Raw genomic sequence first — 26,914 nt, forward strand, 5'->3', positions numbered from 1 at the left:
AAACGGTTATGTTTGGGTATGCGTCTTGAATACCATTTTTGACTCGCCGGTGGACAAGTCTAAATTCAATGCATGACATTTGAAACTTGCCACTTCAAGAATGAGTTCGCTTTTATCAACATAAATTTTTTCTTGCTATAAATTTGCAGGTTCATTGGCTTTTGCCCTCAGCTCGTCTGTTGACATAGAATCTAACTGGGTATATGTGTGTAACGGAGCAAATTTTCTTGTATCATAACTGTGAGAATCATCAGGCACATACCAGAGAGTAAGTCCTACTGAACTCAGTGGGACTTTTGAGTAAAAACGCTTAGGATTGCAGTACAGTGGTACCTCGGGTTCCATACGCTTCAGGCTCCATACGCTTCAGGCTACAGTCTCCACTAACCCAGAAATAGTACCATGGGTTAAAACTTTGCTTCAGGATGAGAACAAAAATTGTGCTCTGGCGGCGCGGCAGCAGCAGGAGGCTTCAGGTTAAGAACAGTTTCAAGTTAAGAACGGACCTCCGGAACAAATTAAGTACTTAACCCAAGGTACCACTGTATAATACTGCAGTCTTTTACCCAGTTACCTGGGAAGAAGTTCCATTGAACTTACTTCTGAGTAGACACATACAGTGCAAGACTCAATATAAAGTGGATTGGCTACATTTTCCTTCAAAATTACAAAATACAAAGTGCTTCACATGTCAGCATCATATTTCTTTCATTTGGTACAAGTATTTTACAGCAGTGCCTTCTTTATGTATTCAAATAGTGTAAACATGTATATTGTCCTCTAGAATGGTGTCCAAACTTGTTTCAAAGAGGGCCAGATTTGATGAAGGTAAGGGCCGACCAAAGTTGTTGAGCTTTTTTAAGGATTTCCCCCCAGGAAATAAACTGCCACGGGGGCAGACTTTGGACATGCCAGCATCTAAATCCAAACAAACACCCCCATCCCACCTATTATAACCAAGCAATACTCCAAAATGCTTATCTTGTGAACTTGCCATTTGTTTTATCATGACAAAAGCTCCCGTTTCCCCCCAAAAAAGGCAGGATGGGGAAGTCTGATCTCTTCATCACTTTTCATTGATCTCCGAGATGTGGAAAAAGAAAAAGGAGAAAGTATATTTCCAGGAGTTGGACTGCAGAACAAGCAGTGGACAGCAACAAAACACTTTTCAACGTTGCTTGGAGGGCAGGCTTCCCCACCCCCCTCTTCAGAATTTCAGAGTTACAAAACCACAGGGGACCCAATCTTCAGCTTCACTGGGGAGAGCCACCAGCTTCAGTCCAACTATTCCCTCCCTCTCCCTGCTTCCACTTCAAGGGGAAAGGATCTGAAAGGAACACTCTGGTAGCAACAGAGAAGGCCAGGCGCTTGCAAGAAACGCCATTCACTTTTTCCTTTTCTCTCTGGCTGAAGCCCACAGTAAATGCTGCCAGGCTGGGAGCCTCAATGGCGCTCTAAAGGGAAGTTTTCCTTCTGCCTATAACTGTTGCATTATGGGGAAGCCTTGCTCCTTTTCTCTTGCATTCTGGGAAGTCTTGCTTATAATCTTTTCCCTGCTTCTGCACACACTGTACAAAGCTGTTCCAAACACCAAGACATTCCTTCCTTGTTCAGTCATCCTAAGTTCATGGAAAACAACATGACCTGCTCTTTATGCCTAGCTGACCACATCTACAGAACTTGATTATTGTATTCTTTCATGTTATGATCAATCATTAGTAATTGTTTATGCTATATCAATCTCTAGTTATAATTTAATTAGGAGGCTTCATGCCTGTCTAGTTCCAGCTTCGATTCTCAGCCTTTAATCTATTAGTGATAAATGATCATATGTAATTCCCACCTCTCACATGTAATCCCCGCCTTGTACTTATGTTAACCAATCAGCAACAAGTTTCTTTGTGTATGTATCAACCAATCAGCCACAGGCCCACCTGTGGCAATGTTTGCAATATTCAATAAAAGAGGCTCACGGGGTCCGCCCTGGCAGACGCCTCATGTTACACCTGCCTCTCTCGTCTGTCGTGGATTCATTCCTACATCTGGTGACCCCGACGTGGATTCATTCCTACAGCGCTCTCTGGAAGCTTCACCTGGTGCAAAAACCCAGGCTGCCCCCCCTCCCCCCAGCTACAGCTCTGGCCAAACTGTACCTTAAACATAATAATAATAATAATCCATTATTTATATGCTGCCCATCTGACCAGGCGCAGGAAGGGAATGCTCTACCACCAATTCGGCATCTTTTACATTTGGCACAAAATGCAAGCCCCACTGGGACTGGTTCCAGCTGAGTGAAGCTGCCAAAAGTGCAGCTTGCCTTTGGCACTGAATTTTTCAGCAGGAATCGCTGCAGATTAATCAGGGGATTTGACAGGTATAGGTGCCCCCAATACCTATCAGAAGTGGCCCCTGGAAGGTGGGCTAATCCAAGATCCAACTGGACACTGGGATGTAGCCAGTGACGCTTTCCCACAGATGGAACGCACTCATGCGACAGGGGTGTCAGAGAAAGGTCAAGCCATGCTGTAGGAATGAGAGGCTGTTTGTACAACCTTGGATACTGCCAGTATATATGCAATACTTACTTGGTTTTAATTAGCAAGAGCTTGCTTAGAAGGGAAAGGCCTACAATGATTCCCAATTACTTCAGAGGCCAGTGTGCTACTTGCTTGCAGTGCCAGGATAAATGTTCCACATGCTATGAAAAAATACCGTTATTTCAGAGCTGCTTTGGTCTGGTGGACGGAGTTGAATTGTCTCTCTTTTGTATGTGTGTTTATGGGATTTTATGCATATATTTATATTCACAAACATAGGATACAAATGTATCACATTATTCTTCGGCATATTATAAAGAAAGTGAATGGCCAACTGCATGTCAAATTTTGTTGGCAAACAATAGTGAATTAAGAGTTCCAGACACCATACCTTCTGACACCAATAATCAATTGCTGCCCCAGGAAAAACCCCTCCAGTGATATCCTGTGGTTTTGCTGCTCATCTACAAACAGTGCCAATTGAGGAGAACATTGCATTCCCTGTTTGGTTATCTTCTACATTTCTTTCAAATACCTTCTTCCAAAGTCACATTCTTTTTCTAAATAAACATCTGTCAGCATTTGGTATACTTTTTTTCAACGTGAACATTCATTTATAAGGAAATGCCTACCTGTGCAGTTTGTGTTTTCCCCCTCTTAGTAATATACCCACACATAAGATGCACAACACAAAATGTAAAATATCTCTAGTTTCCTTCTGTACAATATAAAACTGTTTATTTAAAACTTTTTTCTTTTCATTGCCTTCCAGTCTCCTTCCTGCTGAGCAAGACTCCTGAAGAGTTGTTTCACTTTTCTTTTTCTTTCTGAATCCCTGAAAATTAAAATAAAATTACTTTTATTTTGGAACTACCCGTCCAATGAAATTTTGAGATATATACAACCTATGATACAGTTTTAACTGAATTGGTGGATATAAGAAATCTGCACCAATCACCTCCACCTTTCAAAATTTATGAGAACCAAATGGTTCCCCCCCCCCCCCGACCACCTTACATTTCTGGTTTTCAAATGACATCATGTTTTCAGAATTCATAACAGTAGGTGATTCTTCAAAGACGGGGAAACATATCCCTGACAGAGATCAAACCATGCTCTATAAAGGCTGAGTGCATATATCTTCCTCAGCCATGGTGAACAGCCTGGATTCAGAACAGGAAGGAACCTGACTGCATGTTAGATATGAGGATTAGTGCAGTCTGTTACTTCCTTGTGAGTTAGTGATTGCTGGAAAAATATAAATAGGGCATTATCTGAACTGATAAAAGTTTTGTATCTTGCACTATAAAACATACAGACCATCTAATGAAGGGTTAGATTTCATCTGAAATCTGGTCTATTTCTACATTAAAACCATTGCAATAGATCATCTTACTGCTATCTCTCAGTTATCTCAAGGATAACAAATTTAAACCAAATTTAAATTTAAAAGAATATATGCATTACCTTTCCATGGTTTCTGCAAGCTGCATTCTAGCAAGGAATTGGTTATCTTTGCGGATCTCACGAACAGCTCCCTTAAATTCACGTTTGTGCTTATGAATTAGCCGTTTTCTTTCCTGCTCTTTCTTATTGCTTTCTTGTTTTCTTCCAAATTCCAGGCTGAAATTATAAAGTACATTATCTCAAACATACTTTTCTGCTGGACTTAACTGGAACTTTTTTGCATCAGGATCACCAACACTGCACACATATTGAGGAAATCATTGCCACAGCAAATTAATTTCATAGCATAATAATCTGATCCACTTTTATATGGTTTAGAATATGTGAAGTTAAAAAAACAGCAGAAATATTTCCACATTATATATAAACTGTTATTTTTAATTTATGTAGCTTCTTCCAGCTATTAACAAAATTGTTGTGCAAATAGGTGATGCAGCCCCTAAAAATGCCTTTTACAAGCCAGTAAATTAAAGGCATTAGAATAAAGTTACAGAAATAAACTGGTGTTTCACAGTAGCAGCAGCAGCAAAGTCACAATGCTTTGCAATTCCCTTTCCTTACCTAGCACTGTTTTAGTAGCATCTAGTGTACTAACCCTCTGATATACATAGGTGCATATCTACCAGAAGCCCCCCTAGGTTTTTTGCACACCTCAGGTAGGCTTAGGGTAGACTGGTTAAGTACTTTGACTGAGGCTGCTCTATGGCTAGATCACATACCACACTGGCAGCTTTGAAAGCACGAGAAACCATGCGGGAAGGCAAAATATGAGGTTAATTCTCATGCTACCCAAGGCAAAATAATTATTACCAGCCACATGGTTCCCAGTTCAAACATTAATGATTCAAGATAGGATGCAACCATCGGACCTTAGCTATATGTCTTTAGCTTTTCTTCCTAGTCTCATCACCTGAATTAATTTCACATGGGGCAATAGACACTAAGCAATTATGTGCATTAAGCAGAGCTATCAATTAAACTTCAATTGTTGAACAGGGTTTGTCATGGATACAAAGTGTCAAATTTTATTTGCAACACAGGCAATCTCCGTACATGACCCTCAGCCGTATTTCTTCCAGAGCTAGAGTTACTTACACTTTCACTATTTTGGGTGTGAACAGCTTCAAAGGCACTGGCTTTTTCTTTTCACACACCAAGGGACAATGTTGCCCTTTGCTCTCCAGCTGTTTCAGAACACTGTCAAACAGCTCCTGAAAATGAAACTCTGCTTTAAAAAGGCCGTTGAATAAAATGCAATAAAACAAATACACAGATACAGTTGTAATATAGTTAACATATGCTAACAAAAAAGTGTTAGTGAAATTGTATCTGAATTTGCCTGCCGCTTTCAAAAAAGTTTTTGATAAAAGTCTTCCAGCAAAAGATGCCCATGTGAACTTAGCGGTCATGAAATAAGAGGATATAGGTCCTTTTAGGGATCAACAACCAGCTAAGGAACTGGAAGCGGAGGGTAGGAGCAAACAATTCTTGCAATGGAAGCAAGCAGGCAGCTGGGGTCTGTACTGGAGTGTTACTGATGGTTCATTACACAAGCTGGTGTCAGGCAGTCAAAGAGGCAGCCAAGTTTGTAGATGGCACCTAATTAATCAAGATGTGAAAATCCAAGTGGACTGAAAAGATCTCAAAGCAGATCTCTCCAAACTCTGAGAATTGGCAACAACCCGGCAAATGTAGTTCAGTATAAATATGTGCAAAGTGTTAGAGACTGGGTCAAAAGGCTAACTTTCCAACAGTGTGAGTCGATCAAAATTGTCAGTGACTAAATAGTGGAAGATAGCGCCATGAGAAAGGTAACTTAGTGTGCAAACTAACAAATTTTTAGCACGGTATTTGCCTTTTCAGCATGCTGATTTTACATTCATCTGTGGTGTAATGCATTTGAAATACCACACACAGTTCTGATTATCCCACCTCTAAAAGGGCATTGTATCAGAGGTGGAAAAAGCATAGGAAAGGGCAACCAAAGTAGTCCAGAAGATGGAATACCACCTCTCAAAAGGGCAGGCTAAAGAGTTTGGAGCTTTTGCTAATAGGGGGAGGACTAAAGGGGAGGGAGAGATTCACAGAACTTATATATGGTGTGGAGAAAGTATTTCTCCCTCTCATAATACAAGAACCTGGGGTCACACAATGAAACTGACTGACAAAATCCAGGTCAGACAAGATAAAATCCTTTACACAACACATAACTGACCAATGGAATTCATTGCCACACAGTGCAGTGATGGTCAATAGCTCAGACCCTTTAAGGAGGATTAGACAAGTTCACTGATTGTAGTTCGATCAGCAACTATGGAATGAAGGAGTTGCACAGAACCTCCCCTCCGAATTCTAAAGCTGCTAAGAAAAAGCCCACTTTGATTATTAGTTTGGTCACTTGCTCTCAGAAATTCTGTCAAGCAGTTTGCCTTTCCACACTGACAATTTTTGAGATGTCTAGCAAATGAAAGGACTGAGTGTACAATCTTTGAAGGTACCACAAATGTTTCTATTGGGTGTTTGCCCCACAGAATGCTTCACAGACTGAAACTCAGTGAGGCGGCAGCATGTTTTACCTGCAGGTGGTGAGGGTACCTAATCATTGGCATCTGTGTCCTAAGCAGCGTTTGGATGGGCCGCATTATTTCACTGAATGATGGAAGTGATCCATACGTAACTGCACATCTCTTAACCAGGTCCAGGCACAGGTCTAAGCATGATAACCTGTAAAACAATTGGTAGTTGCCATATCAAAAGCTTAACAACAACAACAACCTTTATGACGGTCCAGAGACCCAACAAAACATTACAAATCAATACACAGTTCATACAGCCTACCTCCAGGTTAATCAAGCATTTTGTTTAGAATATAGGGCTCATTTGTTCTTGCAACCACCGATAAAAACTTTGCCACTGCTTAAATGACAAAACTGGCATTGCAATTTTAATGAAGAATTTGGAACAGTTAAAAGATCTACTTTTGCCCCACAATTAGCTGAGAAAAGCCGTAGCACAATTACAGGCAAATGTTCCCAAAGTGAAGCATTTTCTTGCACTCCACACTGCTGGTGTGCAAAGCAGTTCTGTTGACGGTTTCCCCAACCCAGTGTAAAGTCTTGGAAGTGCTCAGAGCTGCCTGACTGGTATGGAGAGACAAAAATGAACACTGCTACTTTTAAATTTCTGTTCTTCAGCCAATGAGCCCTGTTGGGCATACATGCCCTCTGTGGGCATGCTAAAAGGCAGTGACTGGCCCACAATCTTGCAGTGAGCTTGTGCCAGTAAGCCCTTACATACAAACTCCATGCTTTATCAGGTCTATTTACACTATTATCACATTACATTTCACTCCACCTCCCTGGGTCTTAGGGACTCTAAGGATTAGTGTAGGACTGCTTGCCCCTTGCTATCAAAGTTTACATCTTCTACATCTTTATCACGGGAAGGCTGAGGTCAGCAGGAAGAAGAAATTACGTGTGGTGGTTGTTCCTCATCACACCTGCAGTCCTGTTTCTGGGTCTGCACACATCATCCCCAAGGGATGTCCCCATGGAACTTCCTGCCCCACATTTCCTGCAGTTGGCACAGGGGCTGGACAAGATGGACTCTGAAGTCCTTCAAACACGTATGTGTCTGTGAAAAATAGGACTGAAGCTGTCCGGAGCACACCTAAAGCTTTCCTGAAGCAGCAATTCATCTGCAGACACCTTTTACTCTCCAACCGCTGCAAGGCTGCACTCTCTGGCCACTGAAGACTATGAAAGGACTATTTATTCTGATTTGCTTGATTGTGGAGTGCTTCATAGTAGTTTAGTCAGCTACCACTAACCAATTTCCTAAAGGCAAGGTGAAATATTTTGCCCACAATATGATTCTGTGTCTGTTGCTAAGGGACACAAAAGACAGTTCTTTTATACTAAGTATTTATGCACTGGATCTATATCAGCAGGAACACATTCTAAACACATTCTAGCATACCGCAGATGATTCATGCCTGTTCTGTCGTCTTTAGATCTAGTTATAATATGGAGTGGAAGATGTTGTTTTTGCCAGGTATTTGCATCTGCTTTGTCAGTGACAACAAGCAAGTCTGAGCGTTTTCCTAGTGACGCAAAAGGATGTACCAAGGTATAACCTGGAAGAGAAGAACACACTCAGAGATTAGTTTTAATATTGCTGAATATCTTACGGTATGGTAAATTTCAAAATAGTAAGAGACAGAATCACGGAATTCTAAAAATGTTCTGATGCACTAAACCAAGTAGACTCAGAAGGGGGGGGGGGGAGAGAAAAAACATATATGCCTATTCTCCCCAGTAACCATACCTTGAACTTCTTTGTTTGGCATAGCCATGTAAAGAACTCCCAGGAGAAAATTGACAAGTTCTGGGATGAATCTTCGAGATAAGGATATATATTCTAGGAAGAGACAGCACACGAACAATCCTTTAACAACATCTTGCACTGTTGTTACTGTGCACTAAAGAAAAAATAGCACACACAATTATCAAACACAGAAAACCAACTATTTATTCTAATTAGTCTCAATTAGCAGGTTATCAGTACAGTGGTATCACCAGTTGCATACAGGATTCGTTCCGGAGCTCTGGTCGCATCCTGAGGAATTCACAACCGGGGGTGCTGCTTCTGCGCATGCGGCGAAACCTGGAAAAATACTTCTGGGTTTGCCATGTACGTATCCCAAAGGATATGTAACCGGAGGTTGCTTTTAATTGCTTTAATACATTTCTTTGAATGTGCTTTGATTCCTTGCCTTCCTGGAGGTTAAGAAGCATTCAATGAAAAAGTTCTGGAACCCACTGCAATGTATTGAAACTGAGGTCGGGAAGTCCCAGCCTCCGGTGTTTGAGCTGGCTGCAAGGGGAGAGGCGCTTCACTTCATTCAAGAGAAGGAGGAAGGAAGAGTTCCGCCTCTGGGAACTCCCTTGGTGTTTGCGCTGGCTGCAGAGAGATGGGCTAATCTTCCTCCAAAGCCAGCATGGAAGTGCAGCAGACTGCTGGAGAAGGGACTAAGCACCCGGCCCCTTCTTCGTCTGTCTATTGAAGAGAACCTCACAGGGTGTTTTTTTTGGGGGGGGGGAGTGTTGGCAGGGAAGAAGAGGGCAAAGTATGATAAAAGGTCAGGGAATGTTTTTAGTTTCACCAAGCAGAACGGGGATGGAAGGGTGAAAAACCTCAGAAGGGGAGTAGTGAAGAGAATCTTACACAGCAAGAGAGGGATATGGAGGAACAGAAAAACAATTGAATCCCGTTGCCTTGCAATCATTTCATATAGAGGGAAGAGTGAAAGAGAAGGTGGTTGGCAGAAACACTGAGGAAATGTAGCCCTGAACAGAAAGAAAAGTTGAAAACCATTAAATTATAAAATGTATCCCAACTCTTGTTGGACCATATTAATGTCCACCTTTACAAAATAAGTCCTGAAAAATAAAAGTTCCAAGGTCTACTAGAAGCCAAGACTGCTTTCACATGTACCGTATTTTTCGCTCTATAAGACTCACTTTTTCCCTCCTAAAAAGTAAGGGGAAATGTGTGTGCATCTTATGGAGCGAATGCAGGCTGCGCAGCTATCCCAGAAGCCAGAACAGCAAGAGGGATCGCTGCTTTCACTGCGCAGCAATCCCTCTTGCTGTTCTGGCTTCTGAGATTCAGAATATTTTTTTCTTCGTTTTCCTAGGTGCGTCTTATGGTCTGGTGCGTCTTATAGAGCGAAAGATCCGGTAACTTGGAATTGACAGCTGGGTGGAAACCCCCTGCCAAAAGGCAGTCTACAATTTCTGTACAGGAGGCAACCATTTTAGCCACATCCAATGTGCAATCGCCAACATGTGGGTCCTTTTGGACCTGGAAGGGGAACAGGCTGTGGTGCACTTATATGCGGCTCACTGACATGCGGGGGTGGGAACAGAACATGCGTAATGGTTCACTGCCCATACATGCACAAGAGGAAGGCAATTTTGCAGCCTTGGAAAGTTATGAAGGAAGATGAGACAGTACACCACAGCTTTAGACAGAGAGTACAGAACGTGCAATCGAGTAACTCTTGGCAATCAAGCCCTAATACTTGATTATGTGTCCAGTTACAGATAGGTAGCCGTGTTGGTCTGCCATAGTCAAAATAAAAAAAATTCCTTCCAGTAGCACCTTAAAGACCAACTAAGTTAGTTCTTGGTATGAGCTTTCGTGTGCATGCACACTTCTTCAGATACACTGAAACAGAAGTTGCCAGATCCTTCTATATAGTGAGAAGGTGGGGAGGGGTATTACTCAGAAGGGTGGTGGGAATGGGAGATTGGCAGAAATGATGGGGCGTCCTGGATTTCCTGGTTTGTGTATTTTAGGTAGAAGAGAGAAAGTTCCTCGTTGAGGTTCTGTTGGTGTGTTGGTGAGGATCTGTTCTTGGATGTGTGCCAATCTCCCATTCCCACCACCCTTCTGAGTAATACCCCTCTCCACCTTCTCACTATATAGAAGGATCTGGCAACTTCTGTTTCAGTGTATCTGAAGAAGTGTGCATGCACACGAAAGCTCATACCAAGAACTAACTTAGCTGGTCTTTAAGGTGCTACTGGAAGGAAAATTTTTTAACTTGATTATGTGGTGATGTGGCTATCGAAAGGAACGTGTGTAACCTCAGCAGAATGGACTTGAATGATCTGTGACAGCAACACTACAGGTCTGGTATAAGAGCCCTGGAAAGAGAGATCTGCATTTGTCTGAAGATCTTCTGGCTGAGTTGGGCTGGTAGCGAGCACGCATCGTTGTTTTTGTTTTTTTTTATAAAGGGGCACACATATGCTATAAATGCTATAAAGTGCTTTAACTCCTCGTTCTTGGTTGGAACAATCCTGCATTGTAGTGGTCTCTTTCCCCATACATATGCACACACAGAGATTGCCCTGTCATTCTGACTTGAGGCCCTAAAACTATCCAGAGAGATAGCTATGAAGTTATTACAATTTGCCATTCTGCACTTGCTCATTTACCTATCTCAGAACAGGTTCAGATCTGCACAAAATTACAATCCCTGCACCATTCACCCCATTTTCCACTATGGCCACTAAACCCAGGTACAGTGGTGCCCCGCAAGACGAAAAACTCGCTAGACGAAAGGGTTTTGCGGTTTTTGAGCTGCTTCGCAAGACGAATTTCCCTATGGGCTTGCTTCGCAAGACGAAAACGTCTTGCGTTTTTTGCAAGTTTGTTTCCTTTTTCTTAACACCGTTAATACAGTTGCGACTTGACTTCGAGGAGCAACTCATAGAACGCGGTGTGGTAGCTTTTTGGCGATTTTTGAAGCTTTTCCAAAACTTTTCCGACACCGTGCTTCGCAAGACAAAAAAATCGCTAGACAAAAAAACTCGCGGAACGAATTAATTTCGTCTTGCGAGGCACCACTGTAGTGGAAAGGTCTTACGGTGTTCAGGGAAGTTCAGCCTCAAATTATGTCCCCCAAGAGGAAGGAATGATATAAGAACTTTAGGCAGATGGCCTCTGTATATAGTCAAGTGCATTTACAAAGATGGTAACTTTGCATACAGTCAAGTGGATCCATCTTCTTTTAGATGCGTAACTGAAGCTTCAATGGAAATCTTTACACATTTGAACTAGGTTATTATAGAAAGATCTGTGTCGTTAACAATATTGCGGACATACCTTTGTGAGTAGCTGGCTCATATAAACCAAAGATGGTGTTACCACTGGATGCCAGAAATCAGAGGTTGGAAAAAGTACTGCAATAATTTTCAAATATATAAGCTGAAAGGAAAAATATTCAGTCAGTAACAGTGGTAAATTACATTACCAACTGCTCAGTAAGCTGTCTAAGGGGATGTTAATGCCCCATTTCGCACGGCCCTTGCAGCAAGGAGCTTGAGTTGTTTTTGTGGGTTCCGGTGCCCTATCACTGCAGCCATGTAACCATGCAGAAAATAAATGGCTAAAGTGAAGCAATTGTTTTTCACACCTGCTCGTTGCAGTTCCAGTTTCATAAATTGCCAAAATACCATAAGACCTAGTCGCTCAGAAGCAGCTGTCATGTCCCCAAGTTTCACGGTGCATAAGGGTTAAACTCATTTGAAGTCACTGGACATTCAAGTAAATGTGCTATAGACGCTATACCATAGAACATCCATATGTTTATGCACATTACAGTAAAAGAAGTCAACTTCTTTTAAGAAACCACTATTTTAAAAATTATTTCTTAAATTTGTATGCTGCCCTATACCCCTAGATCTCAGGGCAGTTGACAAATAAAATTTGTGCATGTCTCCATTCTACTTTCCTCAGTCAGAAGGAACAGGGAGGCAGTCAGGCCGTTTTGGTCAGTTAGGCTTGGCCCAGCCATAATCTGGCAGAACAGTCCCCCCCCCCCCAGCGGCCATTCCACCAGGCTTTTAATATTTCAGGCAGGACCTCCAACAAAACGTTAGTGTATCCTTCTCACTAACTTACAAGGTGGCTCCTGCTCTGTGTTCCAACCAGACAGCCACAGCACAAATATTTTCAACCAAAAGCTGTACTGAGTGCATTGGCAGAAAGATTTTCTATAAATGCAATAAATAAATAAAGACGTACCATATCTAACCCTGGAAATGCCGCATGACCTTTCACTGCTAGAATTTCTTCCATGTCATGAGCAGCATCTTGAAGGACAAGTTTAACATGATTACTTGCAGCTTTAGGGAACATTTGGCAGAGATCATACAAGGGCCTGTTAACAAGAAGATCAAGTCAGATTTAAGGACAATTTTTAATGGTCTTTTAATTCCAAAAGAAGAATGAACAGCTGAAACAATACACCCAATTTCTACCCAGGCAGCTTATCCAGAAGAATACCATAGTTGATGATATTGACCGTCAATGAGCAGAACTCAACGGACATCTAAAACTCATCAAACCTATTCATCCTGGTATAGGACATTTGGACCTCACTGACTGGCAGGTGTATAACAATTGCCTACCTCCTGGTGAGCTAGAGCACAGCTGTCAACATCTCCCTTTTTTTAAAGGGAAATTCCTCGCAAGAAAAGGGAGAAGTTGACAGCTATGAGCTAAAGGTCTAAGCTGGTAAACATCTCATTCAAAAAAATCTTAGAACTAGGTATTTATAGGTTTTTCCTCATAAAACCAGAGACTGCGTACTACAAAATTGTTAAGATATTTCTCAGTGACTTAGAAAACAGACATATTCATAGTCTACAGCACTTTATCACTAGAAGAGTCTGAAAACGGGACAATTTACCACCTGTCAAAACATGGGCATCAATACCTCATAGGTCAGTATGTACTACAGATCAAAAAGGCATGACACATTACAGTGAGGCATGCGAATTCCTTTGTCTGTTCAGATTTTTACTTTTTGGAGTGGGGCAGGGGGAGAGGAGTGCTTCCAGTAGCAGCCAGGAACCATAGTCTCCGCTTGCATAATTTATTTATTCTATTTCTATCCTCTCCTTTCTCCCTATGGCGCCCAGGGTGGCAATAAAATGATTGCAAATTTCATTTATATAACATTTAGGTAGCTGCTACACTGTCTAGACTCAGTGATCTGGACATATAAAGGGTGACTTGTAGGGAGTCTGGTCCTGAGCTGCCTAGGACTTTGTATACTGGTTTCAGCACCTTGAACACAGCCTGGTAGCCAAATGGCAGCCAATGCATTATTCTCAACAGCAGGGTAAAATGATGGCAATATTCTGCCTCAGTGAACAGTCAAACAGCCGAATTTTACATTGGCTGCAGTTCCTGGGCCAAGCTGAGGGATAGCCTAACACAGAGAGCATTACATTCTGCACAGCTGCAAGCCATGCCTATCTTTTAAACCAAAATTTAAAACTAGTTGACAAACTGGCTGAAACTAACCTTAGGTCTGGTACAGCTAGGCAAAGCACAGGGAGTGAAATTGTGTCAGCAAAAAGAGCAGCAAATACAATAAAATTTATGTTTGCTGGAGACAATTTAAATTGAAATAAAAATATAACATACTTACATTACCAACTTATCAACAGTTTTCAGTTCCGGAGGTGTCTGACGTGCCAGCTCCCCAACATACTCCAGAAGGAATTCAAACAGTTTCTAAAGGATAGGTTTTTAAAAAGTAAATGAACTTTGGAATGCAAAGTTCTTTGTTCCCTTCAATTAGCAACCCCCCCCCCAAGTTGATGTGTGAATAATGTACCTGATCACAAAAACATACCTCTAACTTTGCTTTGTTTCCCACTGCAAGGCTTGGGTGATTAGACTTCCGAATCCGTTCAATTACAAGCAGTTGTTCTTCTGTTGTTCTTCCCAACAATTCAGCTTTAAGTTGCTCATAAGATTCTGGAGCTATTGTAAAAATGAAAAACGTATAGCTATCTTACAAAAACAAAGCACAAACAATATGCCATAGAGAAATTACAAAATGAAGACTAACATTTGTCCTTTAGCAAGCTGCTACAATAGTTGCCTTTGCCCTGAATCTGAAGAATAGGGAGCCCAGGAATTCCTGTTCTCTGGACAGCTTAGTAAGGTGTGATAACTCCTTGAGCCGTAATAGGCTGGCTCTGGCTAAACCAAAGAAACAGAGGTGACCATGAAGGCCAGGGCAGCTACCTCCAAGTCTTTCCGTCATGCTGCATCTGCTTTTCCTCCTCACCAGGTTGTTTTAATATGGCATCATCATCTTTATGCAGGAGAATGTTGGAAATTAAGTGATGCAACTGCAGCATCCAACCACTTTAGGAATTTTAATAACATGCATAGAAAACGGCTTTAAGCTTTAGGAGCTCAGAGAACTACCACTCAATTTTTTGCTTGTGAAAAGTGCCACCCACTCAGAGAGCATCAGACTGAAAGAGTGGGGCCGTGGGGAGAACAGAAACACCCTTTGAGGTTTACTCAACTGGGTGTGGTTCAGGAGAGCACAAGCCTAGTGCAGAGATGGCTTTAGTAGTCAGAAGGTGGTAGTTAGCTCACTTTTGTAGCCCTGCCCCTGGTGTTTCCTCCGATTCTGACACAAGTTCCATTGTTCCTCCTCTTTCTCAGGCATCTAATAGGCCAAATCCCACATTTCCCCCATGTTTTGTGGTTAAACCAGAAGGCAGCAATGTAAATGCTGTTTAAGATTTGAACTTTTCAAGAGATCATTTTATCATGTTTTAGGTGCTCTTCTTTCTGAAAAACCAGACCACGCTATTTTCTACCAGTGAACAAGGAGCAGTGCTTTCCTACAGAAAGTATCTAATGCAATTTGAATAAAGGTGTTTTTCTTCCTACCAGCAAACAAATATGGCACCTCCAGTTTTGCAGCTTCTCTTTTGGCATCTTGCTTCTTCATTTGCAATTCGTTCTTCCTTCCTTCCCTCTTTCCCTTTTTCTGCTCTCCACTAGCAGTGGCTACCTCCATGACCTCCTCTTCAGTTTCAACGTCAGAGGGGCTGTCAATATCATCAGCACCAGTCGCAGCTTCTTCATCACTCTCCTCTCCATCACTGCTGCCGTCTTCTCTCTCCACACTCTCTTCCTCGTCCTTATCATCGTCAATATTCAGCTTGCCATCCTATTTAACAGGTTGATATATATATATATATCAATCTTTAGGCATTAAAGCAGAGTTTGCTTCTCAGCGAAGTCTCCTACTTGTTTGACTGGTGGAGATTCTGGGGATGATCTCCTTGCAAACTATGGGGAGGGAGGCCTTTGAGAAGAAAAACCTGGCAAAGAGTATGGGTCAGAAAATGCCTCCCCACTTACTCTCTCCCTAGAAGCAGTTGAGATTGACATAGCTAAAAAAAGTACAGCCAACAATAAAGAAAGTGTCCATAGCAAAAAGGGCAGGTCTACGACCACACTGATGAACTAGGAAAAAATTGACAGCAAAACAACATCTCAGTTCTCCCTATTGCTTCCATTCAGTAGTCCAGCTGCTAGGGTGTAATAGAGCACTACCCCAAAAGAAGCAACGGCTCCATTCCTCTTGAGCCACAGACTATCTCTGGTCAGACCATCCCTGTATGACTCCCACTGGGAGTATTACTGAATGGGATGGATCCAAGATACAGGGTGTCAGGCTGAGGGAGAAAGCAGACTTCCCAGGGCACCACCATGACCAGCTGTACAACTACAAGGGATTTTAATTCACATGCCAGCAATGTTACATACTTAGTCTTCAAAGTAATTTATGTCCCCTGAGGCCTCTGCAATTTGCTCCCAAGGTTGGCATGGCTGGATTGTGATCTTTTTGTTTCAGCTTCTTTAAAAACTCAATGAAAAAGCATGTACCTTATAAGAAAGCATACGCCTGTCATCTTTATCAAGGAGGAATCCATCTGCCAAATCGTCAGCTGATATGTGCTTGGGTTTCTTGTCTTTCTCAGGCTCATCTCCACACATTCGACGTAATCTGTCAGTCTGCAATGTATAATATGTTGAGAACAGTAACATTAACAGCTAGTCTGATTTTTTATCACAGAAGGTATGATAAAATTCTGCTACAATGGTGCAAGCATTCAATGAATCATGGAGGCATTTATATTTGTCAGTGATGGGTAACAATATTGGTACAGTGAGCCAGATTTTTATCTCTCTCCACTCTATGAAGCAACCTGTCTGTCAAGCTTCTAATGTCATGACAATGCCAGGTTATTGACAGGTGGACAATCCCCATCCACCTGTCAAAACTGTCCAGCAGGGTGTGGGGATGAAACTGCTTCGTCAGGAACACACTGGAGAAGCAGCACCCAGCAGGTTCACTCCTGGCTGCAGGAGTCTGCTTCACCAGCAGGGACCAAGCTGGGAGAGGACGCAACAGGACTGACCTTCACTAGTCCTCCATCAGCTGATATAAGCTAGGAACGTCAGCTGATGGGCAGAGTTTGGGGAAAGAGCCTTTCAGACAAACTTGGCCAGGTTGGAACTGATTATTCCAATAAATTAAGATCTACACGAATCAAATTTAACATAAAACATGTATAATCTGTTGGTTACATTTATATCTTGTATAAAACGTTCAGGACAGAATACCCCAATTTTCTCCTTATAACCATCCTGTGGTTAAGATGTAGGTTAGACTGGTTTAAGGTCAACCTGAAGTCTAAATCAACACTCTAAAACACCATAGCACTCTGGCTCTCAAATTGTGCTCAGGACTCAGAATAAAACAAAACCAAACAGCGTTAAAATGCCTAAAATCCATGGAAAAACCAACTCAAGAAACAGCAAAGGGGGGAAACCAAGTTAGTGTCTAACCAAAAATGAAGCTAGAATTAAGAGGCCTGGAAGTGTTTAGTGGTTACTTGCCCAGCCTCAGCTGGCAGGGGGACCCAGAGAAAGGACTGCATTCTCCAGGTCTGGGCAGGTATATATGGTAGGAGACAGTCCTTCAGCTATTTCAAGTTAAAATATTTCATGGATATTTATGTATGGCATCTTGTATATTCACAGTCACTGAAAACAGTTTATTATTATGTGGAAGACAATACACAAACACCATACCTCTAATTGGAGGAGTCTCTTTTGTTCTTCCTTTGCTAATTCTTCTTCTGTTTTCATCCTACCAGAGGGTTGTGCCTTCATCTCAAACCCAAGCTCCCGAACTATCATATCATATTCATCAGGCTGTGGGGGGAAAAACCACAAACAGTAACTCTCTACAATAGGAACCTTAGAGTAGCCCTGCTGGTTCAGGCCAAAGGCCCATCTGGTCCAGCAGAATGTTCTCACAGTGGCCAACCAGATACATGTGGGAAACTCACGAGCAGGACCCAAGTGAAACAGTGCTCTCCCCAAATGGTATTCAGAGGCAGGCAGCCCCAACAGCGTGTTGAAGAAACTGGACGTGAGAAGGGGTTAATTTCCTTTATGAGTGTAAACTACCCCATGGATGAGCTAATTCAAGGTGCGTGGACAGCCAAGCCAGTTGCTATGGTAATGCCCAGGGCAACAACTATATCTGTGATTAATGTTGTACCAGCTAATTCAATGGTTTCAGGTGTCCAACTGTTAGTCTGCAGTTATATAATAATAATAATAATAATAATAATAATAATAATAATAATAATAATAATAATTTATTTGTACCCCGCCCATCTGGCTGGGTTTCCCCAGCCACTCTGGGCGGCTTCCATAGAAACCAAAAAACACTAAAATATCATACATTAAAAACTTCCCTGAACAGGGCTGCCTTAAGATGTCTTCTGAATGTCAGGTAGTTGTTTATCATTTTTTTTTTTTGTGTTAAAATTTTTTATTATAGTCCAACATCTAAAAACACATATACCTTGTTAACAAAACAAAACAAAAAAAGTAAGAAAATACAAACATCAATATACAATCTTATGTATTATTTGACTTCCCACCACCACGACGTGACCTATATCTCAACAATATGTACAGCAGTATCTTTTGTTAATCCGCATAATCTACCTCACGGTTTTTATATTATACCTACTGTGATTTTGAAATTTCCTGATATCATCTCCATGTATGAAAAGAATTTATTCCAGTCGTTAATAAATTTAGTATTTTTCTGTTGCCTTATCTTCTGAGTCATTATTGCCAAATCAGTATATTCAATTAACTTGGTTTGCCAATCCTTGATTGTTGGAATGCTGGGTTTTTTCCAATTCTGCGCTAACAATATCCTAGCGGCTACTGTCGCATACTGGAATAGGGTTTGGTCATCGTTATTGATCTCGTTCCCCACCATTCCCAAAAGGAACGCCTCAGGTTTTTTTGGGAAGGTATACTTTAGGATCTTTTTTAATTCATCGTAGACGGCGCCCCAGAACTTCTTTACTTCATCGCAGGACCACCACATATGGAGGAAATCTCCCTCTTTCTTTTTGCATTTCCAGCAGGTCTTATCTCCGGTTTTATACATTTTAGCTAATTTTGTTGGGGTGATGTACCAGCGGTACATCATCTTTTCCATATTTTCTCGGAGACCGACACATGCTGAAAATTTCATATCCTTATTCCATAGTTTTTTCCATTTTTCATAGTCTAGGGGGTGTCCTAAATCTATAGCCCACTTGATCATAACCTCTTTGATTTCCTCATCCTTAGTATCCCAATCTAATAGTTGGTTATACATTTTGGTTAAGAGTTTAGACTTCCCTTCTATTATTTCTAACTGGAATTTGGACTTGTTCTTACTCATGCCGACTTTTTTATGTTCGTTCCATAGAGAATTAATTTGGTGGAAATGTATCCACCCCAATAGTTTGTCTTTTAGCTCATCGTAGGGTCTAATTTCCCATCCTCTCTCAGATCTTTTCAAAAGGTCGGCGTATGTCCACCTTTTACCTTCCATATTTAATTTTTTGATTGCTAGAATATCTATGGGTGACAGCCACAATGGGGTATCTTTTTCTACCAAGTTCTTACATCTGTAGGTAGTTGTTTATCATTTTGACATCTGATGGGAGGGCGTTCCACAGGGCGGGCGCCACTACCGAAAAGGCCCTCTGCCTGGTTCCCTGTAGCTTTGCTTTTCGCAATGAGGGAACCGCCAGAAGGCCCTCGGCGCTGGACCTCAGCGTCCGGGCAGAACGATGGGGGTGGAGACGCTCCTTCAGGTATACTGGGTCGAAGCCGTTTAGGGCTTTAAAGGTCAACACCAGCACTTTGAATTGCGCTCGGAAACATACTGGGAGCCAATGTAGGTCTTTCAAGACCGGTGTTATGTGGTCTCGGCAGCCGCCCCCAGTCACCAGTCTAGCTGCCGCATTCTGGATTAGCTGTAGTTTCCGAGTCACCTTCAAAGGTAGCCCCACGTAGAGCGCATTGCAGTAGTCCAAGCGGGAGATAACCAGAGCATGCACCACTCTGGCAAGACAGTCCGTGGTCAGATAGGGTCTCAGCCTGCGTACCAGGTTGAGTTGGTAGACAGCTGCCCTGGATACAGAATTGACCTGCGCCTCCATGGACAGCTGTGAGTCCAAAATGACTCCCAGGCTTCGCACCTGGTCCTTCAGGGGCACAGTTACCCTATTCAGGACCAGGGAGTCCTCCACACCAGCCCACCCCCTGTCCCCCCAAAACAGTACTTCTGTCTTGTCAGGATTCAACTTCAATCCATTAGCCGCCATCCATCCTCCAACCGCCTCCAGTTAGTCTGTTAGTCAATGTTACTTTTGTCCAGTGTTACATATTGAATTACTGAATTTATTTAGAGCAACGGGAATATTCTGTACTTGCATATATCTGTATATATAAAGCCTACAAGCTGTATATATCTATGTCCAGAACTGGTTTACTGAGCCTTATCTTCTGCAACAGTAAACTATTTGAACCTTTCTCTGTGTGGTGAATGGAACTGGGAGCAACTTCCATTTCTTTGGTATAAAAGTTTGCATTAAAAACCTTTAAGTATTTCATTAACGTCTATTTTAAGTAACTCCCAAACCTGGAAGCATTAGAACAACATTACAAATTTTCTTACATTTAATTCTCACCTATCTTCTGTTATGGAATCTAAGGCAATGTACATATGACACTGCAAATGACTGCCTAGACCCAGACAGGGCTCACGAAAACCTCATTAGTTTACAATGGAATCCTAAACATGTCTATGCGGAAATAAACCCCTTTGTGTTCAATGGGACTTACTAGGTGCGGATCAGATTGCAAGTTTACCTACTTACACATCCACCACTGAAACAGTTGAGAATTATCTACAAGAATGAACAAGTTGGTGGCCTGCTCTCTTCACTTTTTTTGAAGGACACAAGAACAAACACTTGATTTTATCTGTAACAGGCTGGATGCCTTCAGAGACATGTAGCTTAACACTTGGAATTTCAGAGAAGGGAGTGTGGGCTATTCCATTAGCTGACACACCAGATGCCTCTGACTATCCATCTACTGTCACCTAGCAACTGCCATTCCATCAGGGTACTTGAACTGTTTCCATGCCAGTTGGTTATAATTGTGTGTGTGTTTTAGATTGTAATCCTGAGGGCAGAGACTGTCTTTTAAAAAATCAGCCATATAATTTATAATTTTTGACTGAATAAGAGTAAAACTTAGATAAATAAGGGAGATCCACTTCTGTCCAGAGTTATGGAGTCTGGAGAGAGGAGGATGTGGCAAAGCAGAATCTAGACTATCACCTAAATGCACAGGACGTTAAGAGCAGGGAAGCACGCTAAGAGAACATCACTAAAATTCACAAAGTTTCAGTTTTTCTCCTTAATTCCATACAGGAATTTGTACCACTAACAGGCAGAATACTATTTGAAGTAAAACTGGATAGCAAGTAAAATAAGGCTTACCTTGGGCTTTGCCTCTTGATCTTGTCTCTCCGACTTGGGGGTCTTGTGGAACAGAAAGGCTTGAACCTCCTTCCAATCACTGTTGAGTTTTTCTGTAAGCTCCAATGTATTTTCCCTCTGCGTTTGTCGCTCCCTCTAAACAGAAAAAAGAACAATTGTGGGAAACGGTCTATCATGCAACTAGCCTTTAATGTGCAAACTCCTCTCTTGAAAACAAAGAGAAACTGAAATTGCACACAGCCAAAACAGAACCAAATTGAACACTGTATCTCACAGAAAATAGCAAATATTGGTTAACATTGTTTTATTTCATTTTTTAATTTCAAATGAATTCAAATTTAGTACAAGAAACCCGGAGTTTACCTTTTCCAGTTTGGATTTTGCTATCATTTCTTCAATGAGTTCCTTCCGTGACTTAGGTTTTTTATCTTCTTCGCTTTCCTTCCCTGTGGTGGCTTTCTTACAGAGAAGTCCACCACCTCCAAAGTGAGCAGCTGTTAATTCCGCTAGAGATGAAAGAAGGAAGCTGCTTAGGAAAAGGTCAAATGTGGCTTCAGTCCTAACCCCATTTATTGGAGAAGCAGCTCTACTGAATTCAATAGTGCGTAATTACATCTGAGCAAACATGGTTAGAATTCCACTGCAAAAGTACCAACTAAGCTAGCAATGTTTGTTAAGAACCAAAGAATCTTTTTTTCCATGTCCTAGGAAACACTGAGGAGTTTTACATGGCATCTCTCGGGGTGGCATATCAAAACATTTCTCCAACTCTAGAGACTGTGTTAAATGAAATAAACAGCACATTTTAAATCATAGCTGTCATTACTCCTAGTCAAAGTAGACCCACTGAAATCAATGGACTTAAAGCCTATTGGTTTCAATGGATCTACTCAAAGTATGACTTACGTTAGCTAACACACTATAATTTTAACTTCTGAAAGTAGAGTCTTAAATACAGTCGTACCTCGGAAGTTGAACAGAATCCGTTCCGACTTCCGAAACGTTCAGCTTCCAAAGCGTGGCTTCTGATTGCCTGCAGGAAGCTCCTGCAGCCAATCAGAAGGCACGGAAGCCCGGCTTCCAAAAAAGGTTTGAAAACCGGAACACTCACTTCCGGTTTTCGATCATTTGGGAGCTGGAACGTTTGACTCCCAAGGCATTCGGGAACCAAGGCACGACTGTATGGGTATAAAATTAGAACATGTGCCAAATTTTAGTTTCATGTTCCATCACACTTTCGGATAACTGTAGCTACTTGCATCTGAAAAGCTCCACCATTGCAATAAATAGAAAATGTGGTGCCTTATGTAACACACAATTGCCGTATAGTAGGACATATGTACCACTCTGCCTTTTTGACTCTTCTTACCTGAGAGTATTCCTCTTTCTTCAGTGTCGCTGTCACTATCAATAGTATCATTACATTTTTCAATGTCTGCTAGAGAATGGCCATAGTGGGTTAAATCTTCATCTTCATTGAGATTATATATATTTTTCTTTTCATAATTTTTCTGTAACAAAACAAATCAGTAAGTGTTTTTTGTGATCGTTGGTAAAATGTTAATTCCTATCCACACTGTCAAGACATAGCAATATTGTGCCTATACTTTGGTTAAGCAAAGAAGCTTAGACTTCTGGGTAAGGCCTGGAATCAAGAGAAAGTAGCTCTCTATTTAGAAGGGTGTGTAGAGAGTAAATGTAGAAAATTACATTCCTGACTTCAGCTAAAATGTCAAAGTCAACATACACTGGTACCATGGGATGCGAATGGGATCCGTTCCAGAGCCCCGTTTGCATCCCAAACGGAATGCAAGATGGGACGGCGCATCGCGTTTCTCCGCTTCAGCACATGACGTCATTTTGAGCGTCTGCACATGCGCGAGCGGCGAAACCCAGAAGTAATGTGCTCCATTACTTCCAGGTTGCCGCGGAGCGCAATTCGAACGAGCTCAATCCGAAGCACATTCAGCTCAAGGTATGACTGTATAGGCGATGGGAGATTTCCTCCCCTCTGAATGGCTTTACAGAATCTGGGATATGGCAATTACATATAAATGCACTATGACTGAGGGACAATGGAGTCTACGAAAACAGGTTTTGAGAGACAGGCAACTTTTTTGGGTGTGTGTGTGGGGGGGACACACACCAAATTTAACAATGATGTAAGATCATATTCATTATTTAACTGAAATATGATTTGGTGGAAATTATGCTTTTCTTTTTTGTATAACTATAACAACAATAATGACCCTTGTAAAATGGCCCAATACACAATTCATAAAACACACTTTTTATATTTCAAAGCTTGTAACTTCTGCTTTTCCTATTATCCTTTCCCGCAGCAGGAAACTTAGATGTGTAATTTACATACGGCATTTGCTAGATAGACCCAACAAAATTCTGCAGAATAAATAAATGATAAAACCACATTGCTGCAGAGAAAGCAAACTTTCAGATGGCTTAACCATTGTCTACCTGAACACCAAGAGCCACGTCCCAGCTTCCAACTCTTCCCTTGTTTCTTCCTTCTATAGATGCTACTCTGCCTACCAATCCCCCACCTATTCCATGTTGTCTTCATTATCACCTTGCTCATGCCGCCCTTCTCACATGATAGAAGTAATGACCAGCTGGCCTTACGTGCTAAACTAGCAGCCTACTTTTCAACACTGCCCTTAAAATATATTTTGGAGTTGGTGAACAATTGCTTATAATCCCAAGCAATTTATAAAAGCAGATACAACACTGCCAAAATGTTTTAGCAACAACTCTCCAACATGCTGCTAACAGGCAACTCTTACACATCTTTAGTTGGAAATAAATACATTTTAGAACAATAAGACTTACTTTCAATCAACTGTGCATAGGATCACAGTTTAAAGTTACTGGAAATTCTGTTTGGTAAGAGAGAAAGGGAACTACAAACCTCTTGGAGAAGTGGAAAAAACTGATCTTAGTAAAATGTGGAATTAAGGTAGAACTTATCCTCAACTTTGCATATACTATTACTTGATAAAAATACAGGTCAAATGTTTGTTCAATTTAATATTTATTTATAAGAGAACAGGAAACTTCTAAAGAGTTGCTATGTCACTTTCTGAAATTATTTTCATTATTACCTGTTGTTCCAAAGCAAACCTCTTCATCATTTTTTCTTCTGGACTTATTTTGGTATCATATTCCCCAAAACGTTTGTCTTTAAAGACATTAGATTTTTCCTTTTCTTTGTATTCTTTCTGCAAAGTCTGAATACGCTGAAAAAGCAAAATGCCACAATATATTAAGGCAGAAACAAATATTACTCAAACAGGGCACCAATAAGCAATAGCCAAACATGTTACAAACCATATATTATTAATTTACAATGCTACCAATGTTTTCGGGCTTTTTAGCTGCTCACCTGCTGGTTTTTAGTTCTCACATCCCCCCCCCCCCGCCTGAATTATCCTCTTGACCAAGACGCAAAATTAGGTGATGCATAGTTAGGAAACAGGGACGTGGGTGGCGCTGTGGGTTAAACCACAGAGCCTAGGACTTGCCAATCGGAAGGTCGGCGGTTCGAATCCCCATGACGAGGTGAGCTCCCGTCCCTCAGTCCCTGCTCCTGCCAACCTATCAGTTCAAAAGCACGTCAAAGTGCAAGTAGATAAATAGGTACCGCTCCAGCGGGAAGGTAAACTGCACTTCCATGCGCTGCTCTGGTTCTCCAGAAGCGGCTTAGTCATGCTGGCCGAATGACCCGGAAGCTGTGCGCCAGCTCCCTCGGCCAATAAAGCGACATGAGTGCCGCAACCCCAGAGTCGGTCACGACTGGACCTAATGGTCAGGGATCCCTTTACCTTTACCTAGTTAGGAAATATTACACATGAGCTATTCTTACCTTTAGCTCATATGAATTTGCTTTTAGACATGCCCCATCTCCCCACCAGTTCACTTTCCACCAACTGTCCTCTGAAAAGGATTCCAGGTTAAGGAAGGCAGATAAAGACTACTACAAAGCCTGCTTTAGCTAGGCTCCCCAAACCCCCCCTTTCTTTCACCAACTGCCTTATGGCAAAGGTCATGATGGTTTTTTTTTAGCATGCCAATATTATTTATAGTGTTTGCTAAAATTAATTTAATGTCATTTGTAAGCTGCCTTTGAAAGATTTGTATCCCATATCATACCACGACATGGGAAGTTGCAAAACTGTCTGGCCCCATTTCCTAGCATGCATTTAGCAAGAGCACAATCTACGCCTCATGCATTCCTAGCCAGCACAGTCTCCAGGCACAGTCATTCTCTTGCCATCTAAATGCAGGTGATCTTGTAGGTGAGTGCAGTCTTTGTGGAACTACTACCTGGGAGGGATGGGCCCCTGACCAGTTATGAAAGATGAGGCTGCTGAACACTTTGAGGCTGGGGTGTTGTTTAGGAGTTTTGTTGCTGCTAGGGATATTACTTTTGTATCTCTTAGATCTTATTTTGATTGATGTGGAAATTGAACAATTTAGCTGTGCACTTTTTAATCTATGCTTATGCCTACCTTTGTGACATTTGTAACTATGTATTTTTTCAAGTTGTAAGCCACTTGTAACGTGTTGTGAATTGTGGAATGGCAGAAGACAAACAAGGTATGTATCGAACTAGCATTATGAAGAGGCACAATGTGAAACATGCGCTATTTTACAGCATACCTAGTGGGTTCCGAATACAATTCAATGTGGCTTTACTAGCTGTTTTGCTTTATTGGGTTGGTAGGTTTTATTGTGCTGAGAGGCACATGCTCAGGGCCGCCTCTCCACACCATCTGCCTTTCTCCATAAGCCTCCTCCACCAGAGGTCTAGAAGGTGGCAGCAAGACAGCAGGCCTTTTCTGTGGTGGCTCCCAGTTTGTGGAAAGCCCTTCCCAGGTAGGATCTTCATAATAACCCTTTAGGTGCCTGGCGAAAACATTTCTCTGTAAACAGGCCTTAGGTCGATTATACAATCTGTGACCTTTTAGAAGTGGGCGGTTTATCTTTAATGTTATCTTTCTCCCCCATCCCCGGTCTTAACGTATCTCTGTGGGGGGGTTTTGTTTGTCAGTCGCTTCGGGCTGCAACGGCCAAAATAAAGCGACGAACAGTTTTAATAATAAATCATCATCATGGTAGTCACGACAAGAGGAGCCCCGTTTCTCCGGCGGCAGCCAAGGGCTCACCTTCCTGTGGGCCTTGGAGCGCGTGACGCCCGGCAGCCCCACGTCGTGCCTCGTCTTCCTGCCCAGGATGTGGAACTTCTGCCTGTTGACCTTCACCTCGAAGGGGTTGCTCGACACCGAGGGGGCAGCAGCGGCGGCGGCGGCGGGGAGGCCCTGAGCCCGCCTCGCCGCGGCGCCACCACCGGCCCCCTTCCGCTTGCCCGCTTTGCCCATCGCGTCTCACACGGAGCGGCGCTCCCTCAGTTCTCTCCCGTCGACGGAGCTCACGCGACTCCACGAGCCCCGGAAGCCAGCAGCTCACGTCGCGATAACTCTCGCTCTCTAGTGTCGCGAGATCTCTCTTCCGGCGGAAACGGACCGTAGAGTCGGGAAGCCGCTTACGGAAAGGAAGGACGCATCCCAGAATGCCTCGCGCAGGGGTCTTTACGGCTTCCCCGCCGCTTCA

The 26,914-nt window shown here is 42.1% G+C and overlaps 1 protein-coding gene across 1 annotated transcript; it reads right to left on the reverse strand.

Annotated features, from left to right (window-relative positions):
- Positions 1 to 3,237: 3,237 nt before the first annotated feature.
- On the reverse strand, positions 3,238 to 26,798 carry NOP14 (NOP14 nucleolar protein). Its single transcript, XM_083460661.1, has 18 exons — positions 26,470 to 26,798; positions 24,406 to 24,540; positions 22,656 to 22,797; positions 21,650 to 21,792; positions 21,287 to 21,421; positions 17,505 to 17,627; positions 16,293 to 16,421; positions 15,288 to 15,570; positions 14,227 to 14,357; positions 14,020 to 14,105; positions 12,606 to 12,741; positions 11,685 to 11,786; positions 8,334 to 8,487; positions 7,986 to 8,142; positions 6,584 to 6,731; positions 5,103 to 5,218; positions 4,008 to 4,163; positions 3,238 to 3,375 (listed from the first exon to the last, which is right to left on the reverse strand). Exons 1-18 carry the CDS (start codon positions 26,680 to 26,682, stop codon positions 3,282 to 3,284), a joined length of 2,583 nt encoding a protein of 860 aa, XP_083316787.1. The 5' UTR covers positions 26,683 to 26,798; the 3' UTR covers positions 3,238 to 3,281.
- Positions 26,799 to 26,914: the final 116 nt, after the last annotated feature.

Source organism: Podarcis liolepis (genome assembly GCF_965112155.1).
Source record: "Podarcis liolepis genome assembly, chromosome: 9".
In the NCBI taxonomy this organism is placed as follows: Eukaryota; Metazoa; Chordata; class Lepidosauria; order Squamata; family Lacertidae; genus Podarcis; species Podarcis liolepis.

Bases quoted from the DNA above. Each gene is read 5' to 3' on its own strand.
- NOP14 (XM_083460661.1), bottom strand. From the start codon at position 26,682: ATGGGCAAAGCGGGCAAGCGGAAGGGGGCCGGTGGTGGCGCCGCGGCG. The intron at 14,358-15,287 runs GTAGGAAGAAAA...TTTTTACAATAG, and splicing joins GGTGCCATATTTGTTTGCTG to CTCCAGAATCTTATGAGCAA. The intron at 6,732-7,985 runs GTATGCTAGAAT...ATTGTTTTACAG, and splicing joins ACAGGCATGAATCATCTGCG to GTTATCATGCTTAGACCTGT.